Source organism: Hyperolius riggenbachi, chromosome 12, assembly GCF_040937935.1.
Source record: "Hyperolius riggenbachi isolate aHypRig1 chromosome 12, aHypRig1.pri, whole genome shotgun sequence".
NCBI lineage: Eukaryota > Metazoa > Chordata > Amphibia > Anura > Hyperoliidae > Hyperolius > Hyperolius riggenbachi.
In genome coordinates, this window is record NC_090657.1 from 47,100,745 (window position 1) to 47,113,220 (window position 12,476).

The 12,476-nt window shown below is 46.6% G+C and overlaps 1 protein-coding gene across 2 annotated transcripts in view; it reads right to left on the reverse strand.

Moving 5' to 3' along the window:
- LOC137542516 (NXPE family member 2-like) overlaps positions 1-12,476 on the reverse strand; it is a 153,267-nt gene that overhangs the window by 54,754 nt on the left and 86,037 nt on the right. For both annotated transcript variants that reach the window (XM_068264493.1, XM_068264492.1), the window contains exon 4: positions 2,440-2,501. In XM_068264493.1, coding sequence (XP_068120594.1) covers positions 2,440-2,501 — 62 coding nt within the window. The remainder of the gene's footprint in view (positions 1-2,439; positions 2,502-12,476) is intronic.

Genomic DNA, 12,476 nt, shown 5'->3' on the forward strand with positions numbered 1-12,476 from the left:
ACCCAAGCGGTTTTCAAACCGCTAGCATTTTTAAAAACGCTCCAGAACCACTCTGGTGTGCACCAGCCCTCAGTCCGTGGTTCCATGAACTCCCCAGTCCTTGCAGGGTCTCCTTTCCTTTGTGACCTGGCAGCATGGGACAAGTGAGATCCTACTCAGCCAAAGATACTGCAGGGCCCCGGGGAGAACAGCTTAGATGGAGGGTGATCTGGGATGGTGGCAGCCAGGTCAGGGGCCCTCAGGGGAAATTTGGCTGCTAATGTTCTTTTTGGTTTGGGGGGGGTCATCTGTCTGGGTCTCCCCTTCTAATTTTGCCTGTGGGGCACTTATAAATTCACATCGTACACTCCTTTTGTGAGAACAGCTCTTACTCTTTTGAAGACTACAGAGGATAAAAAAGCAGACTGCAGCTGGAGATACTGAGTGAGTTTTAGTTTTGACATTATAATTATTTGTAAATGTAAATGTAAATTACAGTTATGAGGCTCTGAAGAACCCAAACTAAGGCCTGGGACCCACAGCAGTGCTTTCAGCCATGTTCCGAAATCGACGCCGATCCCTGGAGATTTAAAAAAGTGCTAGGCTTAGGCTAATGAACGCAGATGGAGGTGAACCCACAGGAATGATTGTGATCACCCCAAATCTGCAGCATTTTGAAAGTATTTGCGCTCCAATACAAAGTGTAGGATCACTGGAGAATCACTTTGCAATTACAGTATAAAAGCGATTATGCAGCAATTTTACTAAATATATTAAAAAAAAGGCTAATTGCAACCGCTGTACAAAGCGCTTGTAAATCATGTAAAATTGTGCCAGAAAACACCACCACCACCACCAAAAAAAAAAAAGTTACACAAATCACAACTGCTTTATTCAGTGCGTCCCAGGCAGTTCTTTTTTTGTGGTTTTAAATACCTGTATTAAAGGACACCTGAAGAGAGAAGACTATGGAGGCCGCCATATTTATTTCCTTTTAAACAATACCAGTTGCCTGGCAGCCCTGCTGATCCTCTGCCTCTAATACTTTTAGCCATAGACCCTGAACAAGCATCAAGAGCAGATGTTTGACTGAACTTTCACTGGATTTGCTGCATGCTTATTTCAGGTGGATGATTCAAACACTACTGATACCAGAAAGATCAGGATGCCAGGCAAGTGGCATTGTTTAAAAGGAAATCAATATGACAGCCATCACATCCCTCTCACCTCGGGTTCCCTTTAAGTCTTCACTGACCCATTGACTATTGACCACTGCATTTTGCATCCACTTAAAATGAAGGCAAAAACATTTGCATTTTCACTTAGTCAATGGCAAAGTTGGCAAGAAGGACATAAAATTCTGCGAGGCGGCCGGCGTGTGACGTCAGCCGCATCATACGCGGAAGGAGCAGCCCGACACTCGGCCGAGTGTCGCCCGGGCTGCGGCCTGTCAGCCATTCCGGAGCGGGGAGAAGGAGAGGAGCCAGGACGCCGGCGTGGGACCTCCCGACCAGCACTGGGCTGGAGAAAGCCCCTGGTGAGTACAACTTTCTTTTTTTGGGTGAGCTCGGAGTCCCTTTAAGGGGTATATAAACTGACAGGAATAACACAGCGGCCATCTTTATATTCTGTTAAAAATGCAAGTTGCCTGGCAAGAAATCAGCAAAGCAACCAATGAAGTAAAACATTTTTAAATGGGAGTCAGTAGTGCATCTTCCATATTGCTCTCACTTTAAAGCTTCCCTCAAACCAATGCAGAACCATTGGCTATAAAAGTGGCAGGCACAGGAAGCGCCTGCCACTTTTTACAGTGTAGAGCCAGTATGCATGGAGTGCTTCACGCTCCATGCATACTGGCTCTACATACTCTGGCACTCTTATTGGCCTGAGGAAGCATGCTTAGACCTGCGAAACGGGTTGCCTGTGCAAAAATAAAATCCTCTTTTTTCCTATGAGAATGTTCTTATTGAGGTCATTTATAGTTTTTACTGTGGGTTTTAAGTCAGTTTTATAAACCCCTGGGTCCTTCTTTACCCTGATTGTGCTTAGTCACCCCTCCCCACATCTGTTGCGGGCGGGGTTCAAAAATGGACCATGTTTGAAGCCGTTATTGTATTTTAACGAAGAAGCAATCACCACCAGTCCCAGTCTGGGACACCCCGAGTGGAGACAGGTTCATTATCTCCACCTGCTTCCTGTGGTCGGTTGCCCCAAGCAACCCATTTTTGTGAGCAGCCCTTTTATCATTATATTGTTTTCAGTGTTACTGACATACTACACCATTTGGGCTGCCGATTTTTGTTTTGTCTCTTCTTTACAGTATGTCACAACACCCCATCCACTGCATATAGTACTGTACTTCATGACATAGTGACATAGTGATAATAATAACATTTGGAAAGCACTTTTCTCCCATGGAATTTAAAGCTTACAAAAGTAAAAAAAATAATTAAAACGTACTTTCACATTTCACAACTTCAACGTGGTCAACTTTTTCTGGAATTTCCACGGCCATGTTGGATCTACAAATTAAGCAAACATTTTTAAAAGTAGTATGTCAAGCATAACACTTATGTTATAACACATAACACTTATCAATCCTAGACTATATACCATCTTCAATAAAACCTCAATTTTAGCATAATGCACACAAATTAGCAAATTAAATATTAAAATGAGTACCATTTATCCTGTTGTTGGGCAAGTAAATAGAGTAAATAGGGGAAACAGGTGGTCTAACGACCTAATCATTGCTTAACATTTTGAACAAAGAAGAGCGTTACCCCATAGAATAATAGTCCAATTATCTGTGGCACATTATAAATCAGTGCTTAGTGGGGTTTGCTTCCTTAAAGGGACACTTAAGTCAAACAAAAAAAAATGAGTTTTACTCACCTAGGGCTTCCAATAGCCCCCTGCCGCTGTCCGGTGCCCTCGCCGTCTCCCTCCAATTCTCCTGGCCCCGCCAGCAGCCACTTACTGTTTCGGTGACAGGAGCTGACAGGCTGGGAACGCGAGTGATTCTTCGCGTTCCCAGACACATTAGCACCCTCTATGCTGCTATATGGTATATGATATATGCTATAGCAGCATAGATGGCGATATTGGGGCCAGGAACGCGAAGAATCACTCGCGTCCCCAGCCTGTCAGCTCCTGTCACCGAAACAGGCAGTGGCTGCCGGCGGGGCCAGGAAGATCGGAGGGAGATGGCGAGGGCACCGGACAGCTGCAGCGGGTTATTGGAAGCCCCAGGTGAGTAAAACTCATTTTTTTTGTTTGACTTAAGTGTCCCTTATAAAGGGACACTTAAGTCAAACAAAAAAAGTGAGTCAAACAGCAAAACTGAGCACTCAAAATAAAAATGAAACTGGTACTTACCTGGGGCTTACTCCAGCCCACCGTAGGTCGCAAGGTCCCCCAGCATCCTCTTGGATCCTCTCCTTGTTCCCGCTGGCGCCTCCATTAACAGCAACTTTCAGGCTGAAGGTCGGCCGGTTCTTCCTGAACGGAGACACTCCGCATCATCACGCCGGCCGATATGCGTCATCACCCATGATGCGTCATCACGCCGGCCATAACGCGTCAACGCGCCAGCCGGCGTGATGACGCATAGCAGCTGGAGTGATGATGTGGAGCATCTTCGTTCAGGAAGCACCAGTCGAACTTCAGTCCGAAAGTTGCTGGTAATGGAGGGTCCAGCGGGAACAGGGAGAGGAGCCAGAGGGACACCGGGGGACCTCACGGCCTATGGTGGGCTGGAGGAAACCCCAGGTAAGTACCAGTTTCATTTTTATTTTGAGTGCTCAGTGTCCCTTTAAGGAAGCAAACCGCACTAAGCATTGATTTAAAATGCGCCACAGATAATTATTTTCATGACTATGAACATTGTAGATTCACACTTTAGGCATCCAAACTATGAATTGATACATGTGGAAATAAAGCACATAACCAAAAAGTGTGAAACAACTGAAAATATGTCATATTCTAGGTTCTTCAAAGTAGCCACCTTTTGCTTTGATTGCTGCTTTGCACACTCTTGGCATTCTCTTGATGAGCGTCAAGAGGTAGTCACCTGAAATGGTCAGTTTTTGACTAAAAAGAATACACAAGACATGGGCCTCAACCCTAAAACTTTATAAACTCCATTCTACAACTTATCAGGGTTAAAATGTTACCACATACAGTACAGACCAACAGTTTGGACACACCTTCTCATTCAAAGAGTTTTCTTTATTTTCATGACTACGAACATTGCAGATTCACACTGAAGGCATCCAAACTATGAATTAACACATGTGGAAATATAGCACGTAGCCAAAAAGCGTGAAACAACTGAAAATATGTCATATTCTAGGTTCATCAAAGTAGCCACCTTTTGCTTTGATTACTGCTTTGTACACTCTTGGCATTCTCTTGATGAGCGTCAAGAGGTAGTCACCTGAAATGGTCTTCCAACAGTCTTGAAGGAGTTCCCAGAGATGCTTAGCACTTGTTGGCCCTTTTGCCTTCACTCTGCGGTCCAGATTACCCCAAACCATCTTGATTGGGTTCAGGTCTGGTGACTGTGGAGGCCAGGTCATCTGGCGCAGCACCCCGTCACTCTCCTTCCTGGTCAAATAGCCCTTACACAGCTTGGAAGTGTGTTTGGGGTCATTGTCCTGTTGAAAAATAAATGATGACAAGATGCTGTGGTAGCCATGCTGGTTCAGTATGCCTTCAATTTTGAACAAATCCCCAACAGTGTCACCAGCAAAGCACCCCCACACCATCACACCTCCTCCTCCATGCTTCACGGTGGGAACTAGGCATGTAGAGACCATCTGCTCACCTTTAGTGGATCACACAAAGACACAGTGGTTGGAACCAAAAATCTCAAATTTGTACTTGTCAGCTCAAAGCACAGATTTCCACTGGTCTAATGTCCATTCCTTGTGTTCTTTAGCCCAAACAAGTCTCTTCTGCTTGTTGCTAGTGATGTCTTGAACCTCCGAAAAATCTGGTTTTCACGCAAAGCAGCGTTTTAAGGGCAGAAATCACATTGAATGCTAAATTGCAGGCCTAAAGTGCTTTCAAACATCTTGCATGTGTATACATCAATCAGGGAGTGTAATTAGAGTACTGCTTCACACTGACACACCAAACTCACTGTGTTACGCACCACAAACAGCTGTTTGCATAGTGACTGCCGTGCTGGACTGCTACGCAACGTGGCCAGAGTGTAGGCCGGGGCGGTTTTCCAGCCCATATGGTCGCCGGGCTGTGGTAGCTTAATGATAGAACAACAGTGACTGTCCAGCTGATCAAATTTGGTCTGACCACAATGAAGCAACGACCTTATTATCTTTTGTGTGCCACCCCCACCCGAGACACTCATATAGCCGGCGGTCATTGCTTCATTGTGATACGCAAGCCCCTTCACCGCGGCAAGGTAATGTTCATGAAGGGGGATGGGCACATGTACATGCCTTTTGTTTTTTTGTTGCAGCCGCCCACAGTGCAGCCAGAAAAATTAGGCAGGCATGTACACGCACCAGAAAAATTAGTATAGCAGCCGCTGCTAGCAGTGGCCTTAAAAATTTAGGAATCTGCCTAAAGTCCTGGACCCTGTTGGTGGTGGCGGAGAAGGCAAGCAGCCTGCAGGCAGAGATGCTGTGTGTGGGGATTGACTTAGTCTTCGGTCGTGCAGTAGCCCCCCGGAATCCATGCCTCATTCATTTTGATAAAGGTCAGGTACTGAACACTGTCGTGACTTAGGCGACTTCTCTTCTCAGTGACAATGCCTCCAGCTGCACTGAAGGTCCTTACTGACAGGACGCTTGCGGCAGGGCAAGAGAGAAGTTGGATGGCAAATTGGGACAGCTCTGGCCACAGGTCAAGCCTGCGCAACCAGTAGTTCAAGGGTTCATCGTCGCTGCTCGCAGTGTCTACGTCCACACTCAAGGCCAGGTAGTCGGCTACCTGCCGGTCTAGGCGTTTGTGGAGGGTGGATCTGGAAGTACTATGGCGAGGCATTGGACTAAAGAATGTCCACATGTCCGACATCACCCTGAGATCGCTGGAGCGTCCTGTCCTTGCCTGTGTGGACTTGGGAGGAGGAGGATTACTGCCAGTGGTACCTTGATTGCGTTGTGCTGTCACATCACCCTTAAACGCATTGTAAAGCATCATTGCCAGCTTGTTCTGCAAGTGCTGCATCCTTTCCGCCTTCTGTTGATTTGGTAACAGGTCCGCCACTTTGTGCCTGTACCAAATGTCTAGTAGCGTGGCCACCCAGTACAGGTCATTCCCCTTGAGTTTTTTGATATGGGGGTCTCTCAACAGGCTGGACAACATGAAAGAGGCCATCTGCACAAAGCTGGATGCAGACGTACTCTCCGTCTCCTCTTGCTCTTCCTCAGTGACAGCATGCAACTCCTCTTCCTCCCCCCAGCCACGAACAATACCACGGGAACGTGGAGCAGCAGAAGCCCCCTGTGACGGCTGCTGCGGTTGTTGTTCTTCCGCCGCCTCTTCCTCCTCTACAGAAACACCTTCCTCATCATCATCATCAGAGTCTGACTCCTCTCCTTCCCCACACGACTCCTCTTCTTCCTCCTCCTCCCTCTCTGTGCTGCCGCAGGTGTTGAGGAAACATCTGGTTCGGATGAAAATTGCTCCCATGACTCCTCCTGCCACAACTGTTCTTGTTCATGCTCCTCCACAGCTGTATCCACCACTCTACACACGGCACGCTCCAGGAAGTAAGCGTAGGGGATTAAGTCGCTGATGGTGCCCTCAGCTCGACCCACCAGTTTGGTGACCTCCTGAAAGGGCTGCATGATTCTGCATGCATTTCGCATCAGTGTCCAGTTGTTGGGCCACAACATCCCCATCTTCCCAGATTGTGTCCTTCTACTGTAATTGTACAGGTACTGGGTGACGGCTTTCTCCTGGTCTAGCAGGCGAGAGAACATGAGCAGGGTGGAATTCCAGTGAGTCGGGCTATCACAAATGAGGCGTCTCACCGGCAAGTTGTTTCTACGCTGAATGTCCGCAAAGCGTGCCATGGCCATGTAAGACCGCCTGAAATGCTCACACAACTTCCTGGCCTGCTTCAGGACGTCCTCTAAGCCTAGGTACGTGGACAAAAATCTTTGCACGACCAGATTCAGCACATGTGCCATGCAGGGTACATGTGTCAGCTTTCCCAAATTCAACGCAGAAATGAGATTGCTGCCGTTATCACACACCACGTTGCCAATCTTCAGCTGGTGCGGGGTCAGCCATTGCTCCACCTGTTTGTTAAGAGCAGCCAGGAGAGCTGCTCCAGTGTGACTCTCCGCTTTTAGGTACGACATGTGTAAGATGGCGTGACACCGTCGTACCTGGCATGCAGCATAGGCCCTGGGGTGCGGGGGCTGTGTAGCTGGAGAGGAGATCAAGGCACCAGCCAAGGAGGAGGAGGAAGATGACAACAGCGAAGAGGATGTAGCAGGCGGAGAGATGTCACAAGAAGATGTAGCAAGCCATGGAGGTGTCACAAGTTGGTCCGCTGCGCAGCCACGTACTCCCTGCTTGCTGCCATCGATCACCAGGTTGACCCAATGGGCTGTGTACGTAATGTAGCGGCCCTGCCCGTGCTTGGCAGACCAGGCATCCATGATCAGGTGGACCCTTGACCCAACGTTCTTCGCAATAGATGACACCACTTGCCTCTCAACTGCATGGTACAGTTTGGGTATGGCCTTTTGGGAAAAATAATTTCGGCCTGGTATCTTCCACTGCGGTGTCCCAATGGCCACAAATTTACGGAAAGCTTCTGACTCCACCAGCTTATATGGTAATAGCTGGCGAGCTAATAGTTCCTCCACGCCAGCTGTCAGACGCCGGGCAAGAGGGTGACTGGCAGACATTTGCTTCTTACGCTCAAATACTTCCTTTACGGACATCTGGCTACTGCTGTGGGCAGAGGAGAAGGAACCGCTCAAGGGCAGAGTCGGTGTGGAGGAGGGTGGCTGTGAAAGTGCAAGGGAGAAAGTGGCTGAAGAAGATGATGCTGAAGAAAAAGCAGTGTCCCCGGGCTCAAACCACAAACTTTATGTACCAGGGAGTCGACCAGTAGCACCCCGATCCACCAGAGGTTAACACTTGATAAAGGCTGTTGGGCCGAAACGTCGTGTTGTCTGCTACTATGGTGCTAATAAAGCCAAAGCTATAATTGCAAAATCCAGATCGAGACCCAGTGATCTTCCTTTTTTGTGTGAAGAAGATGATGCACCTGAAGGAGGAAGAGGAGAAGGAGGGTGGCTTGTCTTTTGGGTGCTGCTTTTCCTCAGGTGTTCTTACCATAGCTGTTTGTGCCTTTTCTCCAGGTGCCTTCGTAAGGCACTTGTCCCTACGTGAGAGTTGGCCTTTCCACGGCTCAATTTTTGCTGGCCGAGACAACAGATGGCTTTGCTCCGATCTGAGACACACATGTTAAAAAATTTCCAAACCGCTGAGCCCCCCTGGGGTGATGGCACTACGGTACCATCAGCAGCTGATGTTGAAAGGCATGTTGGCTGGCTGTCCATAGCTGGCGATAGATGGCGCTGGACACTGCCCCCAGCTGTTTCTGAGGACGAGCTCCCTCTGCTTCTATCATGGACTCGTCTCCTCCTACTCCTCTCTGACTCCCCCTCTGAACTGTTCCCCTGGTCATCTCCTCTATTGGGAACATACGTCACATCCGTATAATCTGCATCATAATCTTCCTGCCCAGCTTTGCTTTCCTCAGACACCTCCACAACTGCACCAACATCAGGTGGTTCATCATCCCCCTCCTCACACGTTACGTCCATACTATCGCCACCTAACTCAGACATATGAGGTGGTGTACCTGCGCCTTCTTGTTGTTGTTGCAGTAGTGGCTATGAATCAGTGATTTCACCACCACCACCAAATAACTCCTGCGAAGTGTCAAATGCAGCGGATGTGGTTCTTGTACTAGCGCTGATGGCACTGGCTGCGGGAGATGAGGTGTTCTGTGAACAATAAAGGTAGTTATATGCAGTGAGGTGGGTTCACTCAACAGTAAAGGTAGTTAGATGCAGTGAGGTGGGTTCACTGAATAGTAAAGGTAGTTAGATGCAGTGAGGCGGGTTCACTCAACACAAAATGTAGTTATATGCAGTGAGGTGGGTTCACTGAACAGTAAAGGTAGTTATATGCAGTGAGCTGGGTTCACTCAACACAACAGGTAGTTAGATTCAGTGAGCTGGGTTCACTCAACACAAAGCTAGGTATATGCAGTGAGCTGGGTTCACTCAACACAACAGGTAGTTAGATGCAGTGAGCTGGGTTCACTAAACACAAAGCTAGATATATGCAGTGATGAGGTGGGTTAAGTAAACACAATAGGTACTGGGTATATGCAGTACTGGGTAGCAAAAATGTGCATCTCCCTGTCACACACACAGGTAGTCACTGAATGTGCTGAGCTGCTGGCAGTGGCACACACAGTATGAATTAGCAAGGCTGTGCATGCAACAAAAGTGTCAGTTTGACAAACAGGAAAAAAAAAGAAAAAAAAAGTACAGGATTAGCTCTGAAAAGAGCTGTTGAGGGGTGCTATTAAAGCAATAATAATCAGCCAGGAGCAAGCTAAGAAGCCAAGAACCTAACTAATCTTTCCCTAGGAGAACAATTTGCAGCAGCTTGCCCTAGTCTGTCTAATAGCAGGCAGACGAGTGAGTGTAATGGCCGGCGAGCTGGCCTTATATAAGGGGGGGGGGGGGTTCCAGGGCTTAGTGTAGCCTGATTGGCTACAATGTGCCTGCTGACTGTGATGCAGAGGGTCAAAGTTGACCCTCATAGTGCATTATGGGGCAAACTGAACGTCCGCAAAAGTTCGCCTGGTGTAGGCGAACGTGAACCACCAAAGTTTGCCTGGAACCGTTCGTCGGCGAACCGTTCGCTACTCTCTACTTGTTGCCTGTCCTTAGCAGTATTTTCCTTGCAGATATTCTACCATGAAGGCCTGATTCACACAGTCTCCTCTTAACAGTTGTTCTAAAGATGTGTCTTCTGCTAGAACTCTGTGTGGCATTGACCTGGTCTCTAATCTGAGCTGCTGTTAACCTGCGATTTCTGAGGCTGTTGACTCAGTTGAACTTATCCTCCGCAGCAGAGGCGACTCTTGGTCTTCCTTTCCTGGGGTGGTCCACATGTGAGCCAGTTTCTTTGGGGACACTTTCAAAGTTTTCCCAATTTTGTGGACTGACTGACCTTTAGTTCTTAAAGTAATGATGGCCACTCATTTTTCTTTACTTAGCTGTTGCTGTTTTTTTCTTGCCCTAATACAAATTCTAACAGTCTATTCAGTAGGACTATCAGCTGTGTACCCACAACGCAACAGATGATCCCAACCCCATTTATAAGGCAAGAAATCCCACTTATTAAACCTGGCAGGGCACACCTGTGAAGTGAAAACCATTTCAGGTGACTACCTCTTGAAGCTCATCAAGAGAATGCCAAGAGTTTGCAAAGCAGTAATCAAAGCCAAAAGTGGCTACTTTGAAGAACCTAGAATATGACATATTTTTTGTTGTTTCACACTTTTTGGTTATGTACTATACTTCCACATGTGTTAATTCATAGTTTGGATGCCTTTAGTGTAAATGTACAATGTTCATAGTCATGAAAATAAAGAAAACTCTTTGAATGAGAAGGTTTGTCCAAACTTTTGGTCTGTACTGTATGTCTCTTGTAGTTTTGCTAAGACTTTCCCAAAGTTTGATCATAATTTTGAAAATTACTTTTTTATGTTGGATTGAGTTTGTCCCTACCCATTTTTTATGTGACGTGCGTCTAAGCTTTAAGCCACACCAAAATGTATTCTACAACTTCCGCTGTATTCTACAAAAGTCCGCTATAACACCTTGCCATAAATCAAATTATATTTTAGTGTTACTGATTTAGGTGATTGAAAAAAATAGAGTTAACATTTGTCTTATTACTACTAAACCTAACCCTACTCTCAGAAAGAACCCTCCCTCTACCTATCCCTGACCATTAGACTTCCTTGGTGGTGCCTAACCCTAAGACCCCCCTGGTGGTGCCTAACCCTAAGACCCCCCTGGTCATGCCTAACCCTAAGACTCCTCTGGTGCTGCCTAACCCTAAAACTCCCCTGGTGGTGCCTAACTCAAAGACCCCCTCTGAAGGTGCCTAACCATAAGACCCCCGTGGTAGCGCCTAACCCTAAAACTCCCCTGGCAGTGCCTAACCCTAAGACCCTTTTACAAAAGACCCCCCCATCCGAAATTAAAAATCTTTAAAAGAATGTAAAGATAAAATTAAAAAAAGTTAAAACAATAATTTAAAAAAAATATAATTGTGACAATGAATTTTATGATTATTTCCATTTTAGTATTGCAAAAACGATAAATAACAACAGGCGCGAAACAGTTAAACGGGGTCCCTGATTCGTCCAGTTTTGCGCCAGATAGCCGATATTTAACATTTGAGTCAATGGTGGCGCCCGATCTGTCCACTTCTCATATGCTCATTTTCCTGCTTCCAACTGGAGGCACTGAAAGCATTTTCACTCCCCAATTTTATGCAGGAAACAAATATTAAGTGCAATGATCAAGATTAATCTGCACTGGAGCTGGATTACTTTAAAAATACTACCATTATGTACCTGAGACAGTCAATCTGTCATGCTCACCTCTCTGGCATCTGGCATTTGTATCAAATGCATGCATAAATGCAGGCGTGCAAGACTAGAAGATGATTTATTTTTACTTCTAGATGCTTAAAAATGTATAGTGTTATGTGTGGTAATTGGGGTGCGCGAATGCGCACACGACATAGCAGAACCTGGCACCAAGTTGCCTATAAAAGCCCAGTCAGCCAATCAGCCACTGCTGTTGGTTCTAACAGCTTGAGTTAACCTATACGTCGGTGCTCCTCTGCTAGTATCTAATCCTTGTCTTCCTGTTGAGACCCAGCCTGTGTCCTTGACATCACCTGTTAGCCACCTGCCTTGACCTTTGCCTGTGACCCCGATTACACCTGTCTGCTTCCTGCCTTGACCCTTGGCCTGACCGCCGTGCTGATTGACTCCAGATTGCAGTTCCTCCCGCTCTCTACAGTGACCAATGGGTTTAATCCCAGGGGTTGTGATCCGGTAGCAGCCAAGCAGCAGTAGTCCATCAATCACTAGGGGTGGCGGCTGATCATCTCTTGTGGGGTGCTCTGGTAATTCCATACCCTGTGAAAGCCCACACCAACCATCTGTGACTAGGCCGGCTTGACAAAGCAAGCCAAATCCCAGTCATTTAAAGGTAGACTTTAGCATTTAAAAAAAAAAAAAAAGACGACTAAGATTGTAGGAAATTCCTGTTTAGGAACCATAACTTATCTCTTTGGTTTATTTTCACTTTATTTTTTATCTAATGGAAGCTTGACTCCTCACTGCCTGTCTGAATTCTGTGATGATTTTTTTTTCAATATACAGTACATTCATAACGATA